The sequence below is a fragment of the Paramormyrops kingsleyae genome, chromosome 4 (assembly GCF_048594095.1).
Source record: "Paramormyrops kingsleyae isolate MSU_618 chromosome 4, PKINGS_0.4, whole genome shotgun sequence".
Taxonomy (NCBI): Eukaryota; Metazoa; Chordata; class Actinopteri; order Osteoglossiformes; family Mormyridae; genus Paramormyrops; species Paramormyrops kingsleyae.
In genome coordinates, this window is record NC_132800.1 from 38,991,627 (window position 1) to 39,016,873 (window position 25,247).

At 44.1% G+C, this 25,247-nt stretch overlaps 1 protein-coding gene and 2 long non-coding RNA genes across 6 annotated transcripts; 1 reads left to right on the top strand and 2 right to left on the bottom strand.

Moving 5' to 3' along the window:
- Nucleotides 1–178: 178 nt before the first annotated feature.
- Nucleotides 179–2,498, bottom strand: LOC111859535 (lipid transferase CIDEA-like). Of its 4 annotated transcripts, none has more exons than XM_023842295.2 (5): nt 2,428–2,498; nt 1,302–1,437; nt 840–992; nt 557–726; nt 179–472 (listed from the first exon to the last, which is right to left on the bottom strand). In XM_023842295.2, exons 2-5 carry the CDS (start codon nt 1,431–1,433, stop codon nt 376–378), a joined length of 552 nt encoding a protein of 183 aa, XP_023698063.1. In that variant the 5' UTR covers nt 1,434–1,437; nt 2,428–2,498; the 3' UTR covers nt 179–375. The 4 variants fall into 4 exon arrangements, with proteins under 4 accessions (XP_023698063.1, XP_023698064.1, XP_023698062.1 ...); XM_023842296.2 differs by lacking the exon at nt 2,428–2,498 and adding an exon at nt 2,023–2,168 and having other exon boundaries at nt 1,302–1,371; XM_023842294.2 differs by lacking the exon at nt 2,428–2,498 and adding an exon at nt 2,023–2,168 and having other exon boundaries at nt 840–962.
- On the top strand, nt 2,118–2,530 carry LOC111859538 (uncharacterized). Its single transcript, XR_002841842.1, has 2 exons — nt 2,118–2,252; nt 2,334–2,530. It is a non-coding gene; the product is annotated as an uncharacterized lncRNA (long non-coding RNA).
- Nucleotides 2,531–3,053: 523 nt separating this feature from the next.
- LOC111859547 (uncharacterized) lies at nt 3,054–13,752 on the bottom strand. Its single transcript, XR_011990053.1, has 6 exons — nt 13,716–13,752; nt 12,900–12,995; nt 12,601–12,788; nt 12,196–12,449; nt 11,681–11,844; nt 3,054–3,194 (listed from the first exon to the last, which is right to left on the bottom strand). It is a non-coding gene; the product is annotated as an uncharacterized lncRNA (long non-coding RNA).
- Nucleotides 13,753–25,247: the final 11,495 nt, after the last annotated feature.

Below are 25,247 nucleotides of genomic sequence, written 5' to 3' on the forward strand. Positions count from 1 at the left end.
AACTGAAAAGGACTTGAGTGGTAGATAAAAAGCACAATTTGGCTATAGTTTACCTAAAATTTCACTAGAAAAACCCACAATAGTAATTTAGTGCAAAAAAAAAATAATAATAATCCTACATTGTGAAGCCCTATGCTGAGTTTAAGTGCCATTGGTAGTGGTCAATGTGCAAGACAGATCCCACTTAATTTCTGCTTTATTACACAATCAGCTGACATTAAAGTTAAAATCGGAGGTTTTAAGTGTGGATTTTTTAAATAATTCACAGTGATACTTGCAGAGTTAACTAAACCACTCCACTGCAAGTCTCAACCAAGAAGCTTTGGCCATTACGCTAAACCATTGGAAGAGCCAGCGAAGCACATCCAGCAGGGGTCAGTCATGTTCAAAGTACTGCAACACAGAGGACGAGCCACACAGGAGGAGATGGGCCACCCCAGCAGCCATCCGTGCCAGGAAGCAGAGTGCACATCTGCGAAGAGCACAAGTCGAGCATCAGAGCCACATCAAAACCATGCCGTTCTAAAGATAGTTAGCAGAAAGATCAGCAACTCACACAAACAGGTGTTTGGCCTTTGTACACCGAATGTCATAAGAAATGGTATAGGCATCATATAGCCTGGCTTTTATGTTCAGGCAGCCAATGACGTCCTTTGGGTGCAGTTTGTACAGGTCAAAGGTCACCTTGGCTATTCCATTTCTCTTCAGCGTTTTTACAGACATATCCTATTAAGGATGACACCAGAAGAGCAGTCTCAGATAAAAGGCAACTGTACACCTATATGCAAGGAGCCAAAACCAGAACAGAGCCTGTACAAGCACTCTGGAAAATGAGTCACCTTGATGTGGCTCCATGTCTGTCCCTTTTCCAGCACCATGATCTCTGCATCGTTGGGCAGAGATTGGAAGAAGTCTTCCGTGTCGATGACACTGCCGTCCTCTTCTAGGGTCAGGGTCAGGAACTGGCAGGAGAGCAGTAAAGCAGCCCTCACCTGGAGTGCAAACAGAAGATCTTTTCTGGTAGCCAAACCAGAAGACTGAGCAGGGGCCCGAATGCACAAGTGTGAAGCCATTTCCTGCCACAATGCGCAGCCCACATACAAACTAAGGCAGACCGGTTGTACAGTTGCTATGAGAATGCATGAGCTTAGCCTCTTATTAGCTTTGGCCATACAGCTAGGACTGACCAAAATCACAAACCCTGCTGTATAGCCTATTCATTTACTGCTACCAGAGTCACACAGCTAGGGGTTAGGGTTACTGCAAATTGCCAGTATGACCAAGACAGCAGAGGTCCATACCTTATGGACCAGATCATCCAAGGAGGTTGCAGTCACGGCCCGTCTTTGTGCCCGATCATATGTACAAACCCTGAAGGGCCGAGGTGGCAAGAGGGAGAGCCCGTGGGTGAGGAACATGCTGACCAGCGACATTCTCCTGCAAGGGAGCAGCCAGGCTACTCAGATACCACACAAACATGGAAGTGCAGGAAAGTAGCATTTGGAGACCAGACAGACAATCTCTTGTACCACAACAGTAGTATTTAAAGCAAACACACAGATTCCATTCATTTATGGACATTGTCCTAATCTCAGTTAAGAGATCCGCACATATCCAAACAAAATACAAGACGTTTTTTGATTGTAAACAAAAAAAATCTGAATACAAAGCTGGGTTTCCCCCTTGGGGTGATTGGGGTAATAGAAAAATATACACATGTTCCCACAAGGTGAAAATAACAGGCTGTTAAAAACGCATTGTGGGAATATTTGAAGTGAAGGGGGGTGGGAGAAGAGGCCTGAACACCTTTTATCCGAACGAAGGAAACTGGCACTTCTCGATAACACAATCGAACAGTTTACCAGGGGCGGGGTGAGTCAGCACTCACAAAAGAAAAAAAAAAAAAACAAAAAAAAAAATCGCTTTAGTCGCGTCCTCCGCTGCACGGCATAAAGGTAGAAGGCTTGAAAACAGAGCCAAAGAAGGGTTCGCAAGATTATAGGCGGTAGGGGAAACACCCACCTAGCCACAAAGTGTGGAACCAAAGCTTTGGCGTACTCCATGACAAACTAAACGCACTTTAATAACTTAAGAACACTTAAAAATATCGGCACTAGGTTAAAGACTCACGGAAGACAGCAGACGGGGAAGTCCGCAAAATGGCATTTTAATAGCAAAGCAGATTAGCTATTCCTGCAAAGCAATATGCGATGATTGATGCCATCAAGGGAATTACGCAAACTAATGCGAAGGTAAGCATGCTCCGCTGAAGAGCAATGTGAAGCTGACCGGAGTTACCCTAACAAAATTAATGCATTATCTATTTTAATTAGCAGTCAATTCTCTGGGTAGAAATTGACCTGACGCTGCCCCCGTGTTCAAAATGGAAGAATACGATTTTTACAGCCGAGGACCCCGAAGACTCACGGCTGATCAGCCTCCTAATCGTCAAAGGGAGGAGTTTCGGCAGCGTGTGTAATTAAAGCTGTTAATGTAATCGCTTGTGAAATAAACTCTGATTTAGTCATGAGCCTAATTTCAATGAATCGTTTCCCTATTAGATTCAATGCTAATAACGATTGAAAGTGCAGTTTTAATTTTAACGTTAATCAAGAAATCCATTCTAGGAAGAGCTTGGTGTCAAGACCTCGAATGACAGTCATAAATGGGAGTACATATTTTTACTAGCCCGATGTACTACAGCACAAAACTAGGGCCGTAACTGTGACCGAACCTTGCACAGAGCCTTAATCAGCTGTTTTGTTCTGATGAATGCACTTGATAGACTGCACTTGTCACCTTATTTAACGCTATAATTACCTTTTTAAATGATTTTGAAACCAGCACCAATTTTATTAAATGCTCTTTATTTCAAAAATAGATGCACAGTGCTTATTGTTTAGCGTAAGCCATATGGGAATGCATTTCATGGATGGTAATGACAATTTGCGCAGAGCGGGGGTCATATCAACAGATCAGGGGTGAAAAATAAGAGTTTTACGCGCCAAGTCATCTTTGGTCCTGGGACACTCTTCTACCCCCGATTTTATGATGATCCAGCTTTGGTGGTAGGAAACGCTAGCAAAAATTGAAGGTTTTTCACCACAGCCGTCTGCTTGGTTCACAATGCCCAGCTGTACCCAGGGCCTATTTTTATTCTTGGTTGGGCACATCAGAGGACCTCCTGAGTCTCCCTAAATGCAGACATCATGTGAGACAGGACATGAATTACCAAATCTGGCCTTCAGGGGGCAGCCTTAAGTCACACAATTTCCTGATGTACCTTACCATTACAAGGACTAGTGGTATAATTACTGCTATTGTAATACCACTAACTTACTGGTGTTATGAGTACTGCCATTTCTGTGACAGCTTCAGTGTTTTCTAATAAAACTAAGTTTTCTTTAAAAACGTTTTTAAAGGGAGTAAGAATATGAAATGGAAAAATCTTACTTTTCTTCCGAAATGTTCCTAAATTTTCTCTAGTACATTGCTTCTGTGCAAATAAGTTCATATGGTTTTCCCAGTGGAACTGCAGTAGGTGGAAACAGCAATGATTTGTGGAGGAATTTAGCCACAAGGGCCGAATTACCATGTTATGGGCAGGGCTGATCAACCCATTTGCCTAGGGCACCGTCTTTCGAGTCTATACTAACTTAACAAACCCCCCAATGTTGAATAGTACCATGCACCATCCTAGACAAAGTGAAATAGGGTGTTTGCCAGGGGGTGTCGGTGGTGAAGCTTGCCTGAGGTGCCACATAAGCTTCCACTGGGACTGGTGATGGACGTGAGTATAGTGATCAACAGCAATGACCATGATTGTTGACGGCTTCTTGATAAGTAACCTAAATATGCTCACCACCCTGCTTTATGTTGCCCCAGCCAGCAACACGACACTCATCATTGAAGGAGAGTCTTCGGGGAGGCTGACCGACTTTACTGCTTTTTCCACAGACGGGGAGAGCTTGAGGAGAGCGATGTCGTTCCTCTGTATGCCGTGAGCATACGCCTCATGTTGAATGAAGTATTTCACTTCCCTTTCATTTCTGGGGTCATCTCTTTTATATATGCCAACATGCATATAGATTTGTTTTTGATCTAGGCACCTAAGACAATCATATCACAGAGGCACAGTACATTTCATATATGTAATGTTTTTTATAGTGGAAAGACATTGAAAAAGAGCATATTGCCACACGTTGCTTCAGCGGTCTACTTCCAGCCGGTGGTCACCATTGAAGCATCTCCTTCACTTACTGGACACAATATGCTGCAGTCAGAACCCACTGATGATGAATGAGAGTGGCTCCACATTTAAAGTCAGCTTTGGTGTCTCCAGCATTGTGTGGGTACTGGTCTTTCACAAAACTGGCAAACATCCAAGGCCAATGATTCTGGTCTGCCTTGTGTCCTCCTACAATGTCACTTTTCAGCTGATCTCCAACAGATACTGAGAAGAGAGGTTTGGGTTTAACAAATGGCACATTATGGTCCGACTGGAGGACTGTGGTACTGAATTGCTTTTCCTGAATGGATTTGGTTGTTTAACGAATCTCCTTACCTTGATACAACCCAAAAATTAGGAGCAATTTAAATGCTGTCATCTTCAACCTTTCCAAAATTAGGTGGGAGAAATTGATAGAAAACAACGAACTAGCTAAGGGGATACAGAAATGATATACAAAATGGGAGAGCTTAGTGTGAGTCATTTATAACATGTAATAAAACATTGAACAGTAATAAAAAAGAACATGCTATAGACCCTCTAACTGAATACAGAACTAATTGAAACCCAATTAATTAATTAATTATGGTGGTGCAGTGGTTAGCACTGTTGCCTCACACCTCTGGGATCCAGGTTCGAGTCTCTGCCTGGGTTACATGTGTGTGGAGTTTGCATGTTCTCCCCATGTCATCATGGGGTTTCCTCTGGGTACTCCGGTTTCCCCCCACAGTCCAAACACATGCTGAGGCTGATTGGAGTTACTAAAAAAAAAAAATTGTGCATGTGTGAGTGAATCACCATTCCATGTGCCCTGCGATGGATTTGCCCCCCCGTCCTGGGTTGTTCCCCACCTTGTGCCTGTAGTTTCCGAGATAGGCTCCAGACCCCCTGTGACCCAGAAGGATAAGCGGTTTGGAAAATGGATGGAATTAATAAAATTTATTAAGATAGGTGCTTGGGTTTTTATATATAGTTAACCAAGAAAGAGCAGTTAACTAACCTGTTTAAACCACTTATTTTGTGATGTGGCATAGCTTTCACTGATGAAGCATGATTAAAATACATCTTTTCTATTCAGGTTAGAATAACTTTGAATGCAGATAAGCTGTGACCCTGTATATTAGAAAAATGTCTCTTGTTCTCTAATTTTGATAACCACTGTATATTAGTAAACTCCGAGGTTTTGAGCAGACATTTTTAATGTTTAATTTACACAAAAGTCTCACTTGGAAATTTAGTGAGTTTGGGGTTTCCACTCTGTTTACTGATGTTACCTACTACCGATGCTGGATCGCCGGGACAATGAGAAGAAGAGTGTCCCCGGACCACAGATGGCTTGGCCCGCAAAACTGCTCTGATTTTTTACCCCTAACCTGTAGATATGACCCCCACTCTGCATAACCTGCCTCTGACATCCATGAAAGGCATTTCCACATGGCTTATGCTAAACAATTAACATGTGCATGTAGACATTGAAATGTCGTCTCATACATTGTAGAAATAAACAACATCTCAAAGTCGTGCTGGTTTCAAAATGTATCACTTCAAAGCTGAGGTAATTAGCATTAAATAAGGTTACTCAGTATATCTAATCCATTCACCAGAACACAGCAGCCAATTAGGCCCTGTGCATGGCTAGGTCACCAGTGTTTATAGGTCAGTTACAGGCATAGTTACCAGTTTTGTGCTGGAGCATTTCATTTGCCCCCTCCCCATAAAATAGATCTTTACATTTCAATTATTAAATTGTGCCCCCCACAATATCAAACTCCTACACACTTGTAATTAACAGTATATGAATATATACATGTTGGGTAGGTAGCTTTCCAGTATGTAGGGTTGATGCTGATTCATTTCTGCAGATTTTCATGCTGACAGACAGGCTGAATCATTGTGGGTTCAGTGGTCTGCAGACGTGATGTAGCTCTTTATCTATCTTGCTGTTGAGGCTTCCCGTTTGCTCTGAGAACAGCAAGGGCTAACCTGTGCGGGGTCATAAGAGCAGCAAAGCGTGCACATGCAACCAATTCCTGCCTGTAAAAGTGTTTAATACGTGCACAAACATTGATCGGTAAATATAGTGGAAAACCCAAACACAATGAGTTGTGCTATATTTCCAAGTGAGACTTTATGTCTAATTCATACAATGTCTGCTCAAAGTTTAATATACAGAGGTGATCAATTTGCCTAACTGATCTCTGATTGCCTTAATCGGACATCATTAGTGCCGAGGTGGATAACAATTTGAGAATATTTACGCTTACTGTTAACCAGCACTTTTTAATTTGCTGAGATGTCGGTTGCTCTGGCACCAGGGAGACAGTTTACTATGGTCATTAGAGTTGCTACTCTCTTGTTTCTTAGAATAGAATCTCCAGAGCACTTTCGACAGGCATCTCAACGGGTGTTTCACTGAGTGAGGAGAACCTAGCTGTTGGAAACGCGAATCAGCGAATGGTGCCGGTGTGACTTAGGTTTGGATTTACTATTATACCGCCGGGTCGTCACCCACTCACCTTGCTGCGAAGGCTCTGCTATCGGAGCAGGGGGAGACTGATTAACAGCTTTAATAAAATACATACATAAAATAGATATCCGTGTATAAGTTAATTGTTAGTGCACCATCAACTTTAAAGGACTTCACCTTCCAAGCCCGGAGTTTTCCCACCTTCGCGTCAGTATACCGCCACGGCTCCTGTTTAGCATTAGCATTAGCATTAAATAAGGTTACTCAGTATATCTAATCCATTCACTAGAACACAGCAGCTAATTAGGCCCTGTGCATGGTCTATGGTGTAGATTTATGAGAAGCATTTTAGGAGAAGATCAACTGACAGGAACATGCAGGGGTGGGGGTGCGTCCTTATGCATAAGGTTATGCACCCTTTTCAAATCGTGTTGCACTGAAATTGAATCTGTGAAGCTTGATCAGATAACTATAGGTCCACTGTGTGTATTATCAAAAAATTATATAATCATCTGGGAGATCCTGAGAGGGTGCATTTTACAGCAGGGTACGTACCTGCTGGGAATTGCACCCCCTTTGAATTCTGGCTCTGTTGGTGCTATGTAAATGAAACTTGCTCAGATAATACAATTTGCCATACAGAGTGTACACTCCAAAGCAATTTTGTGATAAAATGACCTGAGACAAAGATGCGGGGGGGATGGACATCCAATTTAAAATTATTTTTAAAATTATTTTATGGAGTGAACCACATGTTGCTGAAGGAGGTTCTGATACTCATTAGTATTCACCTTACCATGTGAGAGGTCTGTCTCCTGCAGCAGAGAGCATACACCACACCATGGCTCTTACCCCTCTCAACTTTTCTCACTTCTTCACACACTTTCGGTCAAGTCTTTCCACAATTCAGTGCCAGAAATACTGTTTGCCTTCTGAACCAACTGAATGATAACTTTGGACCAGTTCTCCTCTGTCCACACAACATGCTTCTCAGCAAAGGGCTAGTCTTGCCTTTTCGTTCTTCTTGCTATTGAGTGCCTTGGTCACCACAGAGTGGGCTTTCAGTCCATATTTTCTCTTGTTCTTTCATTTTGATCACCTCTGTATATTAGTAAACTCTCAGGTTTTGAGCAGATGTTTTTATGTTTAATTCATACAAAAGTCTCACTTGGAAATATGACGACTCATTGTGAGTTTGGGGTTTCCACTGTTTACCGATCAACGTTTGTACACGTATTAAACACTTTAACAAGCAGGAATTTAAATGGTTGCATGTGCACGCTTTGCCACTCTGATGACCCCGCACAGGTTAGCCCTTGCTGTTCTCAGAGCAAACGGGAAGCCTCAACAGCAAGATAAAGAGCTACTTCACGTCCGCAGACCACTGGACCCACAATGATTCAGCCTGTCTGTCAGCATGAAGACCTGCAAAAATGAATCTGCATCAATGCTACATACTGGAAAGCTACCTACCCAACATGTAATTAACAGCATATGAATATATACAAATGTGTAGGAGTTTGATATTGTGGAGGGCAAAACGCAATTTAAATGTAAAGATCTATTTTATTTGGGGGGGGGGGCAGATTAAGCCAAATTAAATGTTGGGAGGTACATGCCCCCCCTCCCCCCTCAGATTCCTACACTCCAAGTTGGCCTACATGAGTACAAGGGTGTAGGTCTGGACATGGATGGTAGCCACTTGTCCCTACCAATATCAGAATCAGAATCGCGTTTATTGGTATGTGAGCGAATACATATAAGGAATTTGATTCCGGTCGATGGTGTCTCTCAAGCACAACAGTATAAAAACAACAACAATATGTAAAGTCACAATGAACGTACAATCTACAATATGAATATGTAATATGGATTTATATTTATAAATATAAAGGTAAATGTTAAAAAAATGTATATGTGTTATTTGAATCTCGAACTCATTAGAACTCATATTTCTTAAAAGTCGAACCAACCAATTCGAAAAAAAATTACCTAGAACTCCATCTGAATCTCAGAAGTGTAGGATCACACATGCACATATCACAGGGCTTAAATTCCAGGTGGCCTGAGACAAGGCCGAGCCTGGTACGAGAGGTACCAAAGGGGGGTTAGTGACCCCACACACACACACACACACACACAGATAACAAGGGAGGCCATCACTCCAACTTTTATTGCCCAAAGATTTAGGGACCTACAGACAGCAGAGTGAACCTAATGGACAGGGGTCCCTCAACTTGGCACACAACCCCCTCCCCAGACATCCTGCCTTACATACTGTACCACTCACCCAACAGACCAACACCCTATAGAAAGTTTCATTTAAGTTTGGCTTTTGTATACTCTGTATATTGATTTACTCATGACTACTAGTCTCAATATACAGATAGGTTATGTTTGTATATGTCCTTAGAATTTTAGACAATCTTAATGTTTTGTGTGCCACCCGTATAACCATGTTCACGGAGTATCACCTATTTTACCCCTTTACACTTGAACACATATAAATTTGAATAAATAAATAGGTATAGCTACCACTGCATATATGTTCTCATGGTTATACCAGAAGAATCTGGAAAATTAAATAGTGTAACCAGTGTGTCCTAACTTTCAGAGTCTTCTTTCTTTCTTTAACAACCCCCCTTTTTCTCCACATTCTTTCGTGGTCCTTATCTGATCTTAGTGGTACGTTAGCAAGCTTTCTTAGTTCTACCATGCTATATTAAAGAACTGAATTAAGGTGTACATTATCCATTCTATAGAAGATCAATTGGGATAAGCCACACCAAACAAAATATGTTGTTTCCAGATGTACAACTTATATTGGTATTACCACAAACTAATGGCCACGCCTATCTAAGGATAATATGTGCTGTTTTTAATGTGAATATGTGATGTAATGTCTGTACAAAGTGTAACATCTGTTAAGGTGCAACCCAAAACACCTGTATCATATACTGATGTGAATCAGTCACATACATAATGTAAGTAATTGTTAATCAATTAATACAGATGGTATGAGGTGCGAACCCGTGAAGCTGGTATGGCATGTTTGGTGTCAAACTGATGGACAATCACTCCTGATTCCAAATCTGGTCAGTGATTACCATAAAAGTGGATGTATCAAAAGTTATAACAGCTTAATGAAAATCATCAGTAAAGGGAGAATCAGTCTGGTCATAAATCCCAAAAGGACTGATACGGACCCCCTTCCGAAAGCCCGCCAAATGGATGGCCAGCCATTGGTCCAGGAGTCGAATTCCTGGTCATCCCTATTCATGAACTTTAGACCATAAAACCTGGCACCTCAGAACAAAGAAGAGAGCAGAAATATCATCAAAGAGCAAAGAAAAGCCCATCAGCCCGAAGAGAGGCAGAGAACATCAGCCCAGGAGAAAAGAACCCCACAAGAAGCCCTCCGGTAATGGCCCAGCTGAACAGAGAACTGCAACCAAGACAAAGCTTCACCAGGAGAGAGAATCCAAGGGGCTCCACTCCATTGCTCCAAACGCCGTGCCTTCCTGAGTGCCATCATCCCATCAGCTCATCAGCCTCTGCAACCAACTGCCAAGACCACGCCCCACAGCGGACTCAACCCGGAAGGGAACCGCCCCTTCTAGTTAAAAGGACGGTCCTGGACCAGCGGACCTCGGGAGGTATTGTTGCCTTTGTTTAGGTGTGCCTTGCAGAGCGATTGATCGTCTATTGTCTCTCTCTCCTGCCCCGCGTATCCTGCCTGCCCTGTCCTCCTCGCCTGTCCCGCCTGCCCGTCCTGGACCTCCTGTCATCCTGCCTCCTGCCTGTTCCAGCCTCCTGTCCTGCCCTTCCCCGTGTCCTGTGTGATCATGTAGGACTGATCCCCTTGGCTCACGACCCTTCTGCTCCGTCCCCAACTACGTTCCCAGTGCTGCCCTTTGGATTTGTCATTTATCGGTTTCGCAATAAACCTGGTGTCTCCCACATTTTGGGTCCCGACTCTGGTGTCCTGCCCGATCGTGTCAAGATGGACCCAACGGAGAACCCATCAGCACTCCAACGGCAGGTGGACCAGTTGACCGCACTGGTTTCTCAGCTTCTGGAAGGGAGAGCCGCCCAGAGTGTCCTACCAGACTCCCCTCCGCGAGCCTCTGTCTCTCTCCCTATACCGGTGGCTTTGCCAGAGAAATACGATGGCAATCCTGATCAGTGCTGCTCGTTTTTCAACTCATACAAAGATTACAGAAATATATACTACATAGTGTACATAAAGTGCAGTTGCAATGTTGTAGATGTTTAGCATTGTGAGAGTTTATGGAATCAGATTTGTGCCAATATTATCAAGCAAAACTTTTTTGACATCAAGCAAAAACAAGGCTTCGAGAAGAAAAAAAACTAACTGAAGCAATAGAAATGTCATCTCAAAAGTAAAATTTATAACTTGCAAACACGATTGGTCTTTTGATAATGTTTTCCTTTGTTTACGCTGCCAGCTTTTTCGCTTGCGCTGCTTGACTTTGCGGTTAGCTTACAATCCTGACACAAACTTCTCGCGTGGGCGAGTTTTTTCAGGGACGCGTCCCCATTGGCTAATAAGTTTTTGACTGACAGGTCAATGCCACGGACATTTTTAATAAACAGCGGGGCTGGATCGACATTCGCTACCCACTGACTAATTTTTACTGTATGCGACAAGATGATTAACAAAGTGTAAATGTTGATGTTGTTTGTGCTGCACTATACATTTTATTGTGCTAAATTAGAAGTGAAGTTAAGCTTTTGCTATGTAATTTAGCTTTTACCTATTTAACGTTAGCTAACTTGCTCTGTTTACCGATCAACGTTTGTACACATATTAAACATTTTAAAAAGCAGGAATTTGATTGGTTGAGTTGCGATTCTCCATTGAGGTGACACTGTGGTGACCAGTTTCCATCCTTTGCAGTAGGTGTTGTAAGTATCATTAGAAATATGCAATATGCATATGTGATATGAACTTGAGCTCTTACCTGACAAGTTCCAGATAATTTTTGGTTTTGGGTTTTTCCAAGCCCAGCACAGAGAATGCTTTCATCAAAAACAGTCAGGGAATCTTTGTAACTTTCTTTGCATGTCTGAGTATTGACAAGGGGGACTGCCAACTCTTGCAGCTTTCCTGGTTTGCTCAGTGGAACTGCAGTAGGTGGGAACAACAATGATTGATGGAGTAATTTAGTCACAAGGGGTGAATTACCATGTTATAGACAGGGCTGATCAACCCATTTGGCGGCATAGGCAGCTGCCTAGGGCGCCATCTTCTCAGTCTATACTAACCTAACAACCCCTCCCCCCCCACAGTGAGTTGCAGCATGCACCATCCTAGACAAAGTGAAATAGGGTGTTTGCCAGGGGGTGTCGGTGGTGAAGCTTGCCTGAGGTGCCACATAAGCTTCCACTGGGACTGGTGATGGACATGAGTATAGTGATCAACAGTAATGACCCAGATTGTTGACGGCTTCTTGATAAGTAACCTAATTATACTCACCATTTTGCTTTATGTTGCCCCAGCCAGCAACACGGCACTCAACATTGGAGGAGAAAACATCAGAGGCTTTGGAGAGGGTGACCAGCTGGACATCTTTCACAGGCTGAGAGAGCTTGAGGAGGGCGATGTCGTTCCTCTGTATGCCGTGAGCATTCGCCTCATGTTGAATGAAGAATTCCACTTCCCTTTCATTTCTGGGGTCATCTCTCTCATATATGCCAACATGCACCCTGATTTGTTTTGCATCAAGGCACCTAAGACACCCACATCACAGAGGCACAGTACATTTCATATATGTAATGTTTTTTATATTGGAAAGACATTGAAAAAGAGCATATTGCCACACATTGCTTCAGCAGTCCACTTCCAGCTGCTGTTCACCATTGAAGCATCTCCTTCACTTACTGGACACAATGTGCTGCAGTCAGAACCCACTTAGGATCAATGAGAGTGCCTCCACATGCAAAGTTAGCTTTGGTGTCTGGTGTGTGGGTTCTGCTCTTTCACAAAAATGGCAACCATCCAAGGCCAATGATTCTGGTCTGCATTATCCCCTCCTACAATGTTACTTTTCAGCTGAGCTCCAAGAGATACTGAGAAGAGATGATTGGGTTTAACAAATGGCACATTATGGTCCTCCAGTCGGACCGTAGTACTGCATTGTATTTCCTGGATGGATTTGGTTGTTTAACAAATCTCCTTACCTTGATACAACCCAAAAAATGGAAGTACTTTAAATGCTGTCATCTTCACCCTTTCCAAAATAAGGTGGGAGAATCTGATAGAAAACAACAAACTAGCTAAGGGGATACAGAAATGATAAACAAAATGAGAGAGCTTAGTGCGAGTCATTTATAGCATGTGTCATGCCCTGCATTCCTTTCCCCTCGTCCTCTCCATTGTTTTACTTGTTTAATCTTTTCTCTTGCTACAACCCTTGTGTGGCTCACCCCAGGTGCCTCTCGTCTGCTTCCTCCTCAGTGGTGTATTTAGTGCCTCCCTGTCTTGAGCTCCCCAGTCTGGTCATTGATGTTGCTGCCTGCATGTGCTCCCCAGCTTGCCCTGTGTCTTGGCCTGATCCTTCCTACCCTGTTTTGACCCCACGTGGTCCCTTTCCTTTTGCCCTGTGTGTAGTTGTGTTTAATAAAGCCCCTTTTGCTTTCCCCATGCCTGCCTTCACGTCCGTCTTTACCCGTGATGTGACAGCATGTAATAAAACATTTCACAGTTAAAAAAAAAAAAATACATGCGATAGACACTCTATCTGAATACAAAATGAATCGAAACCCTAGTATTTATTAAGGTAGGTGCATGGATTTTATATATATATATATATATATATATATATATATATATATAATTAGTTAACCAAGAAAGAGCAGTTAACTAAAAATGAAACATTTTTTCCTGCAATTGCATTAATACCTGATCGTTGTTAAATCGTTAATTATGGGATGAATTTATAATTACAATATTTAGGAAACCTCATTCATATGACCAACAGAAAGGAGTTTTCCTACCTCGTGTTCTGGGACTGTTCTGAGGTTTGACTGTGGAGTCTTATATCCTTTAAATAATGACACGTCAACAAATGGGTGTGGAAATGTGTGGCAATTTTTTTTAAATTTTTAATATATGTGGCAATTTCAAGTTCTGGGTCTACAGCAGTGGTCAATATTGGAGAGCAAGAGATATATTTGTAATATACAAAGTCACAGCTTACCCAAATTCTCCCTATCCTGTTAACTCAGGCCCTCGTCATATGTGGGCATCCAGCCTTTTTTGGGACTTGAATGACTTCATTTTATTGTACAGCTTCAATATTTGAGAAATAAAGCTCGGAACAACTAACTTCTCTTCCAGCAGCTAAGAGGGTCGTCCCATCAGCCTTTATCTGAACAACCTGACGCCACAGGATTTCAGGCACCTTGGACAGGTCCACCATCTTGCAAAATGCCCACTAATGTTGCCAAAATGATTGGGGTTGCCAGATATTTCAAGATATTTTAGATTACATCCAAAAACTGTCAAGTATAACAAATCATTCTCTAATTTTGATCGTAGGCCTTCTTCAAATTTCTTGTTTATATCGTTTTTGTGATGTGGCATAGCTTTCACTGATGAACCATAATTAAAATACATCTCTTCTATTCATGTTAGAATAACTTTGAAATTCAGATAAGCTGTGACTTCGTACATTGCAAAAACATCTCTTGTTCTCCAATTTTGATCACCACTGTATATTAGTAAACTCTCAGGTTTTGAGCAGAAGTTTTTTATGTTCATTAATGGCCTTTATCAATTCATACAAAAGTCTCACTTGGAAATATAGCACGACTCATTGTGAGTTTGGGGTTTCCACTCTGTTTACTGATCACTGTTTGTACACATATTAAACACTTTTACAGGCAGGAATTTGATTGGTTGCATGTGCACGCTTTGCCGCTATGATGAACCCGGACAGGTTAGCCCTTGCTGTTCTCAGGGCAAACAGGAAACCTCAACAGCGAGATAGATAAAGAGCTACATCACGCCCAAAGACCACTGAACCCTCAATGATTCAGCCTGTTTGTCAGCATGAAAAGCTGCAGAAATTAATGTGCATCAACCCTACATACTGGAAAGCTAGCTACTCAACATGTAATTAACAGCATATGAAAATGTGTAGAAGTTTTATATTGTGAAGCACACAACTTAATAATTTAAAAGTAAAGGTCAATTTAATTGGGGGGGGGGGATGAAGCCAAATGACCCCAAGGTTCCTACATTCCGAGTTGGCCTATGTTACGTGCTGAAATACGGCACGGAACGGAGACAGACGAGCGGGAGTCCAAGAAGTCGGGGAAACAAAGGAGTTTATTGGGGAAACGAGGCCAGTACAGGGGAGACAGTCGGGCACACTGGACAGGCAGTAACGTCAATGACAGGACTGGGGGAAGACAAACAGGGAAGTACTTAAATACACCAGACTACATTGAACGAAACTAGACACAGCCAGTGACATGGGGATTCCGCACGGGGCAGCGAGGGAGGGGGCGTGGTACACGGGGATCAGAGCGGGGCATGACAGAACACCCCCCCCAAAAGGCGGGCACTCAGGGCCCACCAAAGGGGAGCGAGGAGACGAGACCAAGGACATTAAACCTGGGAAAACAAAAGCAAAACCCATCAAATGCCCCATACAGACACCCAGATCTGGCACAAGGACAATTAAAACAATAAGCTAAAAACCATGGGAAAAGTAGGAAACACACAAAGACACCAAAGATGGAAACAGGACCGGGGAACCCTATGAGGGGACAATGGAGGGACCACCCCTGGGGGGGATGGGGGGGGACACCCACAGGAGACGCACAGGGAACAGAAGGAAATAAAGGGACAGAGGAAACATAGGGGGCACAGAGAGACCAGCAGGGAACGAAGACAGAGGGACAAGGAAACAAGGTGCACAAAGGAACCAGAAGGTACTACAGGACGAGGAGAATGACAGTGAAGCAGGACGGCGAGTGAGCCCAGGTGGCCAGGAACCAAAGGGCAAGTGGAACCGGGGAGCTGGAGGGACCCTCAGTGGGTGTGAAGTGGAGGCTGCAGGAGCAACAGGCGACCATGAGGCTAGAGCAGGAGGGACCCATGGCGACTGCATGGCAGGAGCCAGAGGGGATGCCGAAAGGGGCAAGGATGCCCTAGAACTGAACAAGGACAGAGTGACAAGACCTGGGGAACAAGAGCAGGACAAGACCACAATTCAATATAGCACATGGGGATTAGGACAAGGCCATACCTGTCAAGTTTTGGATTTGAAAATAAGGGAAATTTTCCGGCACTCACCGCGAGCCATCCCGCCACCCCAACCAAGCTCCAGTATCCCTTACATTTTAAGACAGGTGTACAAGAAATCTAAAATAACCACTTGTCATTTACATTTTATTTTCATTACAAAATTTCTTTTAATTTCTCATGTGCATTCGTGGCTCTCTGGCATTCACTAATGACTTATTATACAGATTTGTTGCAGACTTTGTATCCTTGTTGAAGTCGTCACAGAAAGTGAAAGTAACGTTGTTTTTCGCACACAGCATTGTCATTTTAACCTCCGCATTTATGACCTGGTTAATGTTGTAAATGACCTGCAGACTACTGCAGGTGGCAGTTCTCGCGAGGCTACTGAGTTCAGTTTGGAGAGGCAGAGGAATTTTTTTTAAAATGATATTATAATACGGGAGATTTACGGGAAAATACTAATACGGGAGGACGGTGGGAAAGAAGGGTAAAATATGGTAGTTTCCCGGCCAAAACGGGAGACTTGACATCTATGGACAAGGCACAGCACTGGACACCATAGGAGACACAAGACTCAGGTACATAGAGCACAGGGCAGCCATGTGATGGGACACCAGGGCTAGAGAGAGACAGACGAAGGGGAATAACGCATTAGGGAGCAGACAAGGCGGGCTAAGGCTCTGGGGCAAGAGGTGAGGCTGGGGAGGACGAAGGGACCAAAATGGGGACAGTACGGGAGGAATAAGGGGCGGAAATGGACCAGGGGTGACCAGTGGCAGGGCAGGGTACTAGGGTGGAAGGGGGAACATAGGACTAGTGAAGATAGGGCTAGGGGGTCCAGGGCTGGCCAGAGAGAGGTGAGGTGGCTGAAAAAGGGTTTCAGGACTGGTGCGGGGAAGTGACGTTAGGACGGCCGGGTCAGGCGATGGTGCTGAGGCAACAGGGCAGGGGGACATCACCGGTGCTGTGGGGTCAGAGTTGGAGACCCTGGGAGCACCTGTAGGGGGAGAAGGATGATGGGGACAGACACGGGGGCTAGAAGACGGCCATGGCGGTGGCCTCGTCTCCCTCTACGGGAGATTGAGGGATGGCAGACCCCCCACCTGGATACATGAGGGGCAGAGAGGCCCCTTCTGGACAGGGACCCAGTGGCACCTGGGGCTGGGTCAGGAACCAGGGTCAAATTAGGGGGTTCCCCCCTGTGGTTAACAGGGCCCCTCTGGGCTGGAGGCCTCGGGAGGGCCGGGGCTGGAGCTGGAGGCCTTGGGCAGGCCAGGACTGGCACTGGGGCCCACAGGAGGGCGCAGGTGAACATGCCGCAGCAGGAGCCGGCGAGGCAGAGGTCGTGGGCGAACACGCCGCAGCAGGAGCCTTTGGGAGCCTGAAATATAAGGCATGAGCAGGAGAGCAGACACCTCCCCCAGGCTGGCTGAACTAAGCAGGCGTGCTTCAGGGGGCAAGCCACATTCAAGCCCCTGGGGCAGTAGGCTGAACCGGGGCAGCATTTCGAGGGGAAGAGGGATCTTCCACTCCTCGGGGCCAAAGGGGGGCATGGCGGCGTCATCCCCTGGGCTGGGCTTCAGTCTCTGCCTCCTGCGGCGGGTGTTCACAGAGGGCTGTGGAGGGCTACTAGCTGCAGATCCCGGAAAGGCATCTGACACGCCCTCCTGTCTGTGATCTGTCCGCTTTTCTCCACGAGCAGACACAGCGGGGTTGACAAAGGGTGCGGGCTGCCCAGCTGGCGGGGGGAGAGGCAACCCACTGTCCAGATGTACCTGTCGTAGTAGCGCCATTACCACTACGCCCCCTCGACTTGGCATGCAACCCCCTCCCCATACATCCTGCCTTATATACCACTCACCCTAAACCCTAAAAGAGAGTTTCTTTTAAGTTTGGCTTTTGTATACCCTGTATATTGATTTACTCATGACTACTAATCTCAATATACAGATAGGTTATGTTTGTATGTGTCCTTAGATAATATTAGTGTTTTGTGTGCCACCCTTATAATCATATTCATGGAGTGTCACCTATTTTACCCCTCGCACTTAAACACTTATTTAAATTTGAATAAAAGAATATGTATAGCTACCACTGCATATATGTTCTCATGGTTATCTTGAAAATTAAATGGTGTAACCAGGTATTGTGATGTGTCCTAACTTTCAGAAGTTCTTCTTTCTTTGTTTAACCCCCCCCCCCTTTTCACATTCCTCTGTGGCCCTTATCTGATCTTTGTGGCCCATTAGTAAACTCTGAACTGAATTAAGGTGTACATTATCCATTCGGGAGAGCAGACCAATTGGCATAAGCCACACCAACCAAAATATGTTGTTCCCAGATGTGCAATTTAAATTGGTATTACTGCAAACTAATGGCCACGCCTATCTAAGGGTAAGATGGGCTGTTTAAATGTGAATATGTAATGTAATATCTGTACCATTTACCCAAAGTGTAACATCTGTTGAGGTGCAACCCAGAACACCTATACCGTATACTGATGTGAGTCAGTAACATACATAACATAAGTAATTGCTAATTAAGTAATATAGATGGTATGAGGTGTGAACCGCCAGGCTGGTATGGCATGTTTGGTGTCAAACTGATGGACAATCACTCCTGATTCCAAATCTGGTCAATGGTTACCATGAAAGTGTATGGATGAAAAGTTACTCCAGCTTAATGAAAATCATTAGTAAAGGGGAATCAGTCTGGTCATAAATCCCAAAAGGACTTCCACTGACTTGCTACTTTCTACTCTTCAGTGACAGGCCAAGTAAGATACCACCACACACACACACACACAAACACACACACACACAAACACAGATCAACATACACTCACCTAAAGGATGAGGAGGGGTGTGGTCTTGGTCAAGACAATCTCCTGAACTTCAAACTGAATGTCAGAATGGGAAAGAAAGGTGATTTAAGCAATTTTGAGCGTGGCATGGTTGTTGGTGCCAGACGGGCCGGTCTGAGTATTTCACAATCTGCTCAGTTACTGGGATTTTCATGCACAACCATTTCTAGGGTTTACAAAGAATGGTGTGCAAAGGGAAAAACATCCAGTATGCGGCAGTCCTGTGGGTGAAAATGCCTTGTTGATGCTAGAGGTCAGAGGAGAATGGGCCGACTGATTCAAGCTGATAGAAGAGCAACTTTGGCTGAAATAACCACTCGTTACAACCGAGGTATGCAGCAAAGCATTTGTGAAGCCACAAAACGCACAACCTTGAGGCGGATGGGCTACAACAGCAGAAGACCCCACCGGGTACCACTCATCTCCACTACAAATAGGAAAAAGAGGCTACAACTTGCACAAGCTCACCAAAATTGGACAGTTGAAGACTGGAAAAATGTTGCCTGGTCTGATGAGTCTCGATTTCTATTGAGACATTCAAATGGTAGAGTCAGAATTTGGCGTAAACAGAATGAGAACATGGATCCATCATGCCTTGTTACCACTTTGCAGGCTGCTGGTGGTGGTGTAATGGTGTGGGGGATGTTTTCTTGCCACACTTTAGGCCCCTTAGTGCCAATTGGGCATCGTTTAAATGCCACGGCCTACCTGAGCATTGTTTCTGACCATGTCCATCCCTTTATGACCACCATGTACCCATCCTCTGATGGCTACTTCCAGCAGGATAATGCACCAAGTCACAAAGCTCGAATCATTTCAAATTGGTTTCTTGAACATGACAATGAGTTCATTGTACTACAATGGCCCCAACAGTCACCAGATCTCAACCCAATAGAACAACTTTGGGATGTGGTGGAACGGGAGCTTCGTGCCCTGGATGTGCATCCCACAAATCTCCATCAACTGCAAGATGCTATCCTATCAGTATGGGCCAACATTTCTAAAGAATGCTTTCAGCACCTTGTTGAATCAATGCCACGTAGAATTAAGGCAGTTCTGAAGGCGAAAGGGGGTCAAACACCATATTAGTATGGTGTTCCTAATAATCCTTTAGGTGAGTGTATAGTCGGAAATTACTGAATGTTCCTTTCTTTTTTTTTAAGTTCACGAACCTGTACCTGCTTCCACTGGCTCCAACTTTTGCTCATCACCTGTTTTTCCTTTAATCACCCAAACTGTCATGTTAAGTTGACTTATTTTCAATGTCTTGCATTTGACACTTGGTCTCCACACACACCTAAATTCGTAAATTTTTATTTTTTTTTATTATTTTTCCTTTTATTTTCCTGCAAATTTAACAGCTTGTGAGGGATGGATTCAAAGGAAACGCTCGATCCTCTCTAGGGCCGCCGTTAGATGGAGAGCATGTTGCAAGATGACTTGAAGAAATTAGGGATATGTACCAAGAAAGCTTTACTATTGTAATACCAGTGTTGGAGTTGGGAAAGTGTAGAGGAAGGGCAGACTGGATGTAGGGAAAGGCCAGCTAACACTGTCTTGGAGAATAGGGGGAGTGACATGGAGGAGAGGTAGGAGATTAGGAGTGAAAGGTTGCTAGAGGAGGACATTGTTGTAGATACATCACATTTTGACCAGCAGTCCTATAGGATGGATCTGCTTAAGGAAGAGACTCAGACCAAGATTTAGATGAGACAGTGGATCAGCCCTGTGACCTCGGTGAAATTGAATTAAACAATTTAATTCACGCAAGCTTGTAAAAAATATTCAAAACATTGTGATATTTTTCATATGACTGAAGTTTTTGTAATAAATAAAAAAATGTTATGTCTTCTCTGGATGAGATTGAGATTCAGAAATGTAAAAAAAAAATAAAATAAACTGTTTTGAAGGCAAGTAATGTGTGGGGATTTATTTGGGCCACTTTTGGCCCAAATGTAGCTGAAAAAAATCATCAACAATCACAGTCCAGGGCCAGAAGAGCCCCAGATGTAAAGTTTGAGTCCCAGATCTGGGCCAGATCCACACCACATGTCATAGCATTAATAACTGTATTGGTCCAGTACTGGCCAAGATCTGTTCCTGATCCCCAATCCAAATCTGTGCCGGTATTGGGCCGTTGGACCCGGGCACTGACCCGATCTGGCCCAGATCTGGCACAGTTACCTTTGGGCTTTCTGGGTACCTCAGCGTTGAAGTGATACATTTCGAAACCAGCACAACTTTATTAAATGCAGTTTATTTTAAAAATGGATGCACAGTGCTTATTGTTTAGCGTAAGCCATATGGAAATGCATTTCATGGATGACAATGACAATATGTGCAAAGCGGGGGTGAAAAATCAGAGCAGTTTTGCGTGCCAAGCCTTCTTTGGGGACACTCTTCTACGGCACCACACCCACTTTCTCGGCGATCCAGCGTCGGTAGTAGGTAGCATTGGCAAAAATTGAAGGTTTTTCACCACATCCGTCTGCTTGGTTCACAATGCCCAGCTGTACCCAGGGCCTATTTTTATTCTTGGTTGGGCACATTAGAGGACCTCCTGAGTCTCCCTGAATGCAGACATCATGTGAGACAGGACATGAATTACCAAATCTGGCCTTCAGGGGGCAGCCTTAAGTCACACAATTTCCCCATGTACCCTACCATTACAAGGACCAGTGGTATAATTACTGCTATTGTAATACCACTAACTTACTGGTGTTATGAGTACTGCCATTTCCACAAGTTGACCAAGTAATAGTGGTAATCTTATTTCTGTGACAGCTTCAGTGTTTTCTAATGCAACTAAGGTTTCTTTAAAAACTTTTTAAAAAGGAGTAAGAATATGAAATGGAAAAATCTTACTTTTCTCCCAAAATTGTTGTAAATTTTGTCTAGTGTATTGCTTCCATGCAAATAAGTTAAAAATATGACTGATAACTGTTTTCTCTTTTAATTAACTGAAAATGACACATACCGTGGTAGGAATAGTATAAGGAACTCAATCAAACAGGGCTCTGCTTATCTATTCATGCAATACTGTGCACATTTTTTATGTTTGATTCATACAAAAGGTCTCACTTGGAAATATAGCACAACTCATTGTGAGTTTGTGGTTTCAACTCTGTTTACTGATCACTGTTTGTAAATGTATTAAACATTGTAACAAGCAGGAATTTGATTGGTTGAGTTGCGATTCTCCATTGAGGTGACACTGTGGTGACCAGTTTCCATCCTTTGTTGTAGGTGTTGTAAGTATCATTAGACATATGCAATATGCAGTGAATTTGAGCTCTTACCTGACAAGTTCCAGATAATATTTGGTTTTGGGTTTTTCCAAGCCCAGCACAGAGAACGCTGTCATCAAAAACAGTCAGAGAATCTGTGTAACTTTCTTTGCATGTCTGAGTATTGACAAGGGGGACTGGCAACTCTTGCAGCTTTCCTGGTTTTTTCAGTGGAACTGCAGTATGTGGGAACAGCAATGATTTGTGGAGGAATTTAGTCACAAGGGGCGAATTACCATGTTATGGGCAGGGCTGATCAACCCATTTGCCTAGGGCACCATCTTTCGAGTCTATACTAAATTAACAACTCCCCCCCCCCCATGCTGAATAGTACCATGCACCATCCTAGACAAAGTGAAATAGGGTGTTTGCCAGGGGGTGTCGGTGGTGAAGCTTGCCTGAGGTGCCACATAAGCTTCCACTGGGACTGGTGATGGACGTGAGTATAGTGATCAACAGCAATGACCATGATTGTTGACGGCTTCTTGATAAGTAACCTAATTATACTCACCACCCTGCTTTATGTTGCCCCAGCCAGCAACACGGCACTCAACGTCGGAGGAGAAAACATCAGAGGCTTTGGAGAGAGTGACCAGCTGGACATCTTTCACAGGCTGAGAGAGCTTGAGGAGGGCGATGTCGTTCCTCTGTATGCCGTGAGCATACGCCTCATGTTGACTGAAGTATTTCACTTCCCTTTCATTGCTGGGGTCATCTCTCTTATATATGCCAACATGCACCCGGATTAGTTTTGCATGAAGGCACCTAAAACACCCACATCACAGAGGCACAGTACATTTCAAATACGTGATGATTTTTATATTGGAAAGACATTGAAAAGAGCATATTGCCACACATTGCTTCAGCAGTCTACTTCCAGCCGGTGGTCACCATTGAAACATCTCCTTCACTTACTGGACACAATGTGCTGCAGTCAGAACCCACTGATGATGAATGAGAGTACCTCCACATGTAAAGTTAGCTTTGGTGTCTCCAGCATTGTGTGGGTTCTTCTCTTTCACAAAAATGGCAACCATCCAAGGCCAACGATACTGGTCCGCCTTGTGTCCTCCTACAATGTCACTTTGTAGCTGATCTCCAACAGATACTGAGAAGAGAGGTTTGGGTTTAACAAATGGCACATTATGGTCCGACTGGAGGACTGTGGTACTGAATTGATTTTCCTGGATGGATTTGGTTGTTTAACGAATCTCCTTACCTTGATACAACCCAAAAATTAGGAGCAATTTAAATGCTGTCATCTTCAACCTTTCCAAAATCAGGTGGGTAATATTGACAAAAAACGACAAACTAGCTAAGGGGATACAGAAATGATAGACAAAATGAGAGAGCTTAGTGTGAATAATTTAAAGCATGTAATAAAACATTTTACAGTAAAAAAAAATTATAATTATAAACACGTGATTGACTCTCTATCTGTATACAAAAATTTGGTATGTGCATGGGTTTTATATATAATTAATTCACCAACAAAGAGCAAATTACTAATAATACAACATTTTTTCTGCAAATGAATTAATACCCATTTTTGTTTAAATCACTATCAGTGGAATCTATAATTACTATAATCAGGAAACAAAAGAGTTTGCCTACCTCACGACCATGTTCTGAGATGTCACTGAAGGGGCGACCTTTAAATATAATGACACGTCAACAAACGGTGGGAAGATGTGTGGTGTTTACAAGAACCTGGTCTTGCTGAGGTTTTGAACTGACAAATTCAAATTGCAGGGAAAAGTCACACAGGAAACCGCAACAATGAGAGAGATAATCCTCTAACCTGCATCAGCCCTAAGTACTGGAAAGTAGAGATGTTACTATCGCGGACAATTCGATTCTACGCTCCCCTTAACGTGAACAGTGAGAACAAGTCACAGGAGGTAGACATTGTTGCGTTGGGTTTCTTAATTATGGATTTCCATTTATGGCAAAAAGATGTCTACTTGCATATGGGGTCTACGGGTATGTTCACACTAGGGAAGCCAAAAAACTCAATGAGAAGCACAATGCGTTGTAGTGCGTTTTTTTTAAAATATATCGTAGCGTACTTTCTAGCCATAATGTCAACGTAATAAGTGAGAGGAGGCGGTGGAATTCGACCTCTAGGTGGCGTTTATTTCACCTGTGCCAGTTACTGCTCACCGTGCCCGTTGCCCCGCTTATTCCTAACAAGCATGGTTGGCGCACACATGCACACGCACACACACACACACATACACACTATGTACCACAATTAACATTTAATATCACACATGACAGTACGATACAGCACAAGACATTAAAAATACGTGGTAATTACTAAGAACTATGTACAAGTTTGGCGGCAGTCCAATATGCCACGCTGCTCCACAGTACCTCCAGCAGTACACTGCCCCCCCCCTTAGGAGGTTAACCGTCTTGGAACCCACACAAAGTCCTGCAAGTGCCCTGGGCAGCAGCAAGTCCCCAGCGGCTGCGGGCCCCCGAGTCCCTTACTGTCCTGAACAGTCCTTGCTACGGTACTCACCACTGATCCTGGTGATGACTGCTCTGAGTGGGTTAAGGCCTGGTACAGTGCCAACGGCCATGGTGCAGCATGACAGTTCTGCGGTGCTCTGGCATTTACACCCTGTACACCATGTCAGAGATTCGTTCCAGGACCTTCCCAGAGTCCCTCCAGTGGAGCTTGGGTGACCACCCCTTCCTTCTGATGGGGCCGTACATCCAAACAGAGTCCCTGGGCTGGAAGGCCTGTCCCCGGCAGTGGACGTCATACGGCCTCTCCTGTCTGGCCATGGCCGCGCATTGAGGGTCCCTGACCAGCTCGTGGACAATGCAGACACGCTTCCTGGAGATGGCGTAGGTAGTCCAGTGGTGATGTCGATGACAACTCCGACTCAGGGGGTGAGCCGAACACCAGCTCCACTGGAACCCGTAGCTCGCAGGCAAACGTGAGGGCAGTGGGGGTGCAGCCGGCATTCTTCTGTACCGCTGCGTGATACGCCCACAGTCTTCAGCAGTTTAGTGGCAGTGGTGGTGGTGCTCTGGTCGGGAATCGCATATGCGTCGGGCCACTTCGTAAAGTAGTCCATAGCCGCGAGTACGTAGGAGCTGCCGGCCTC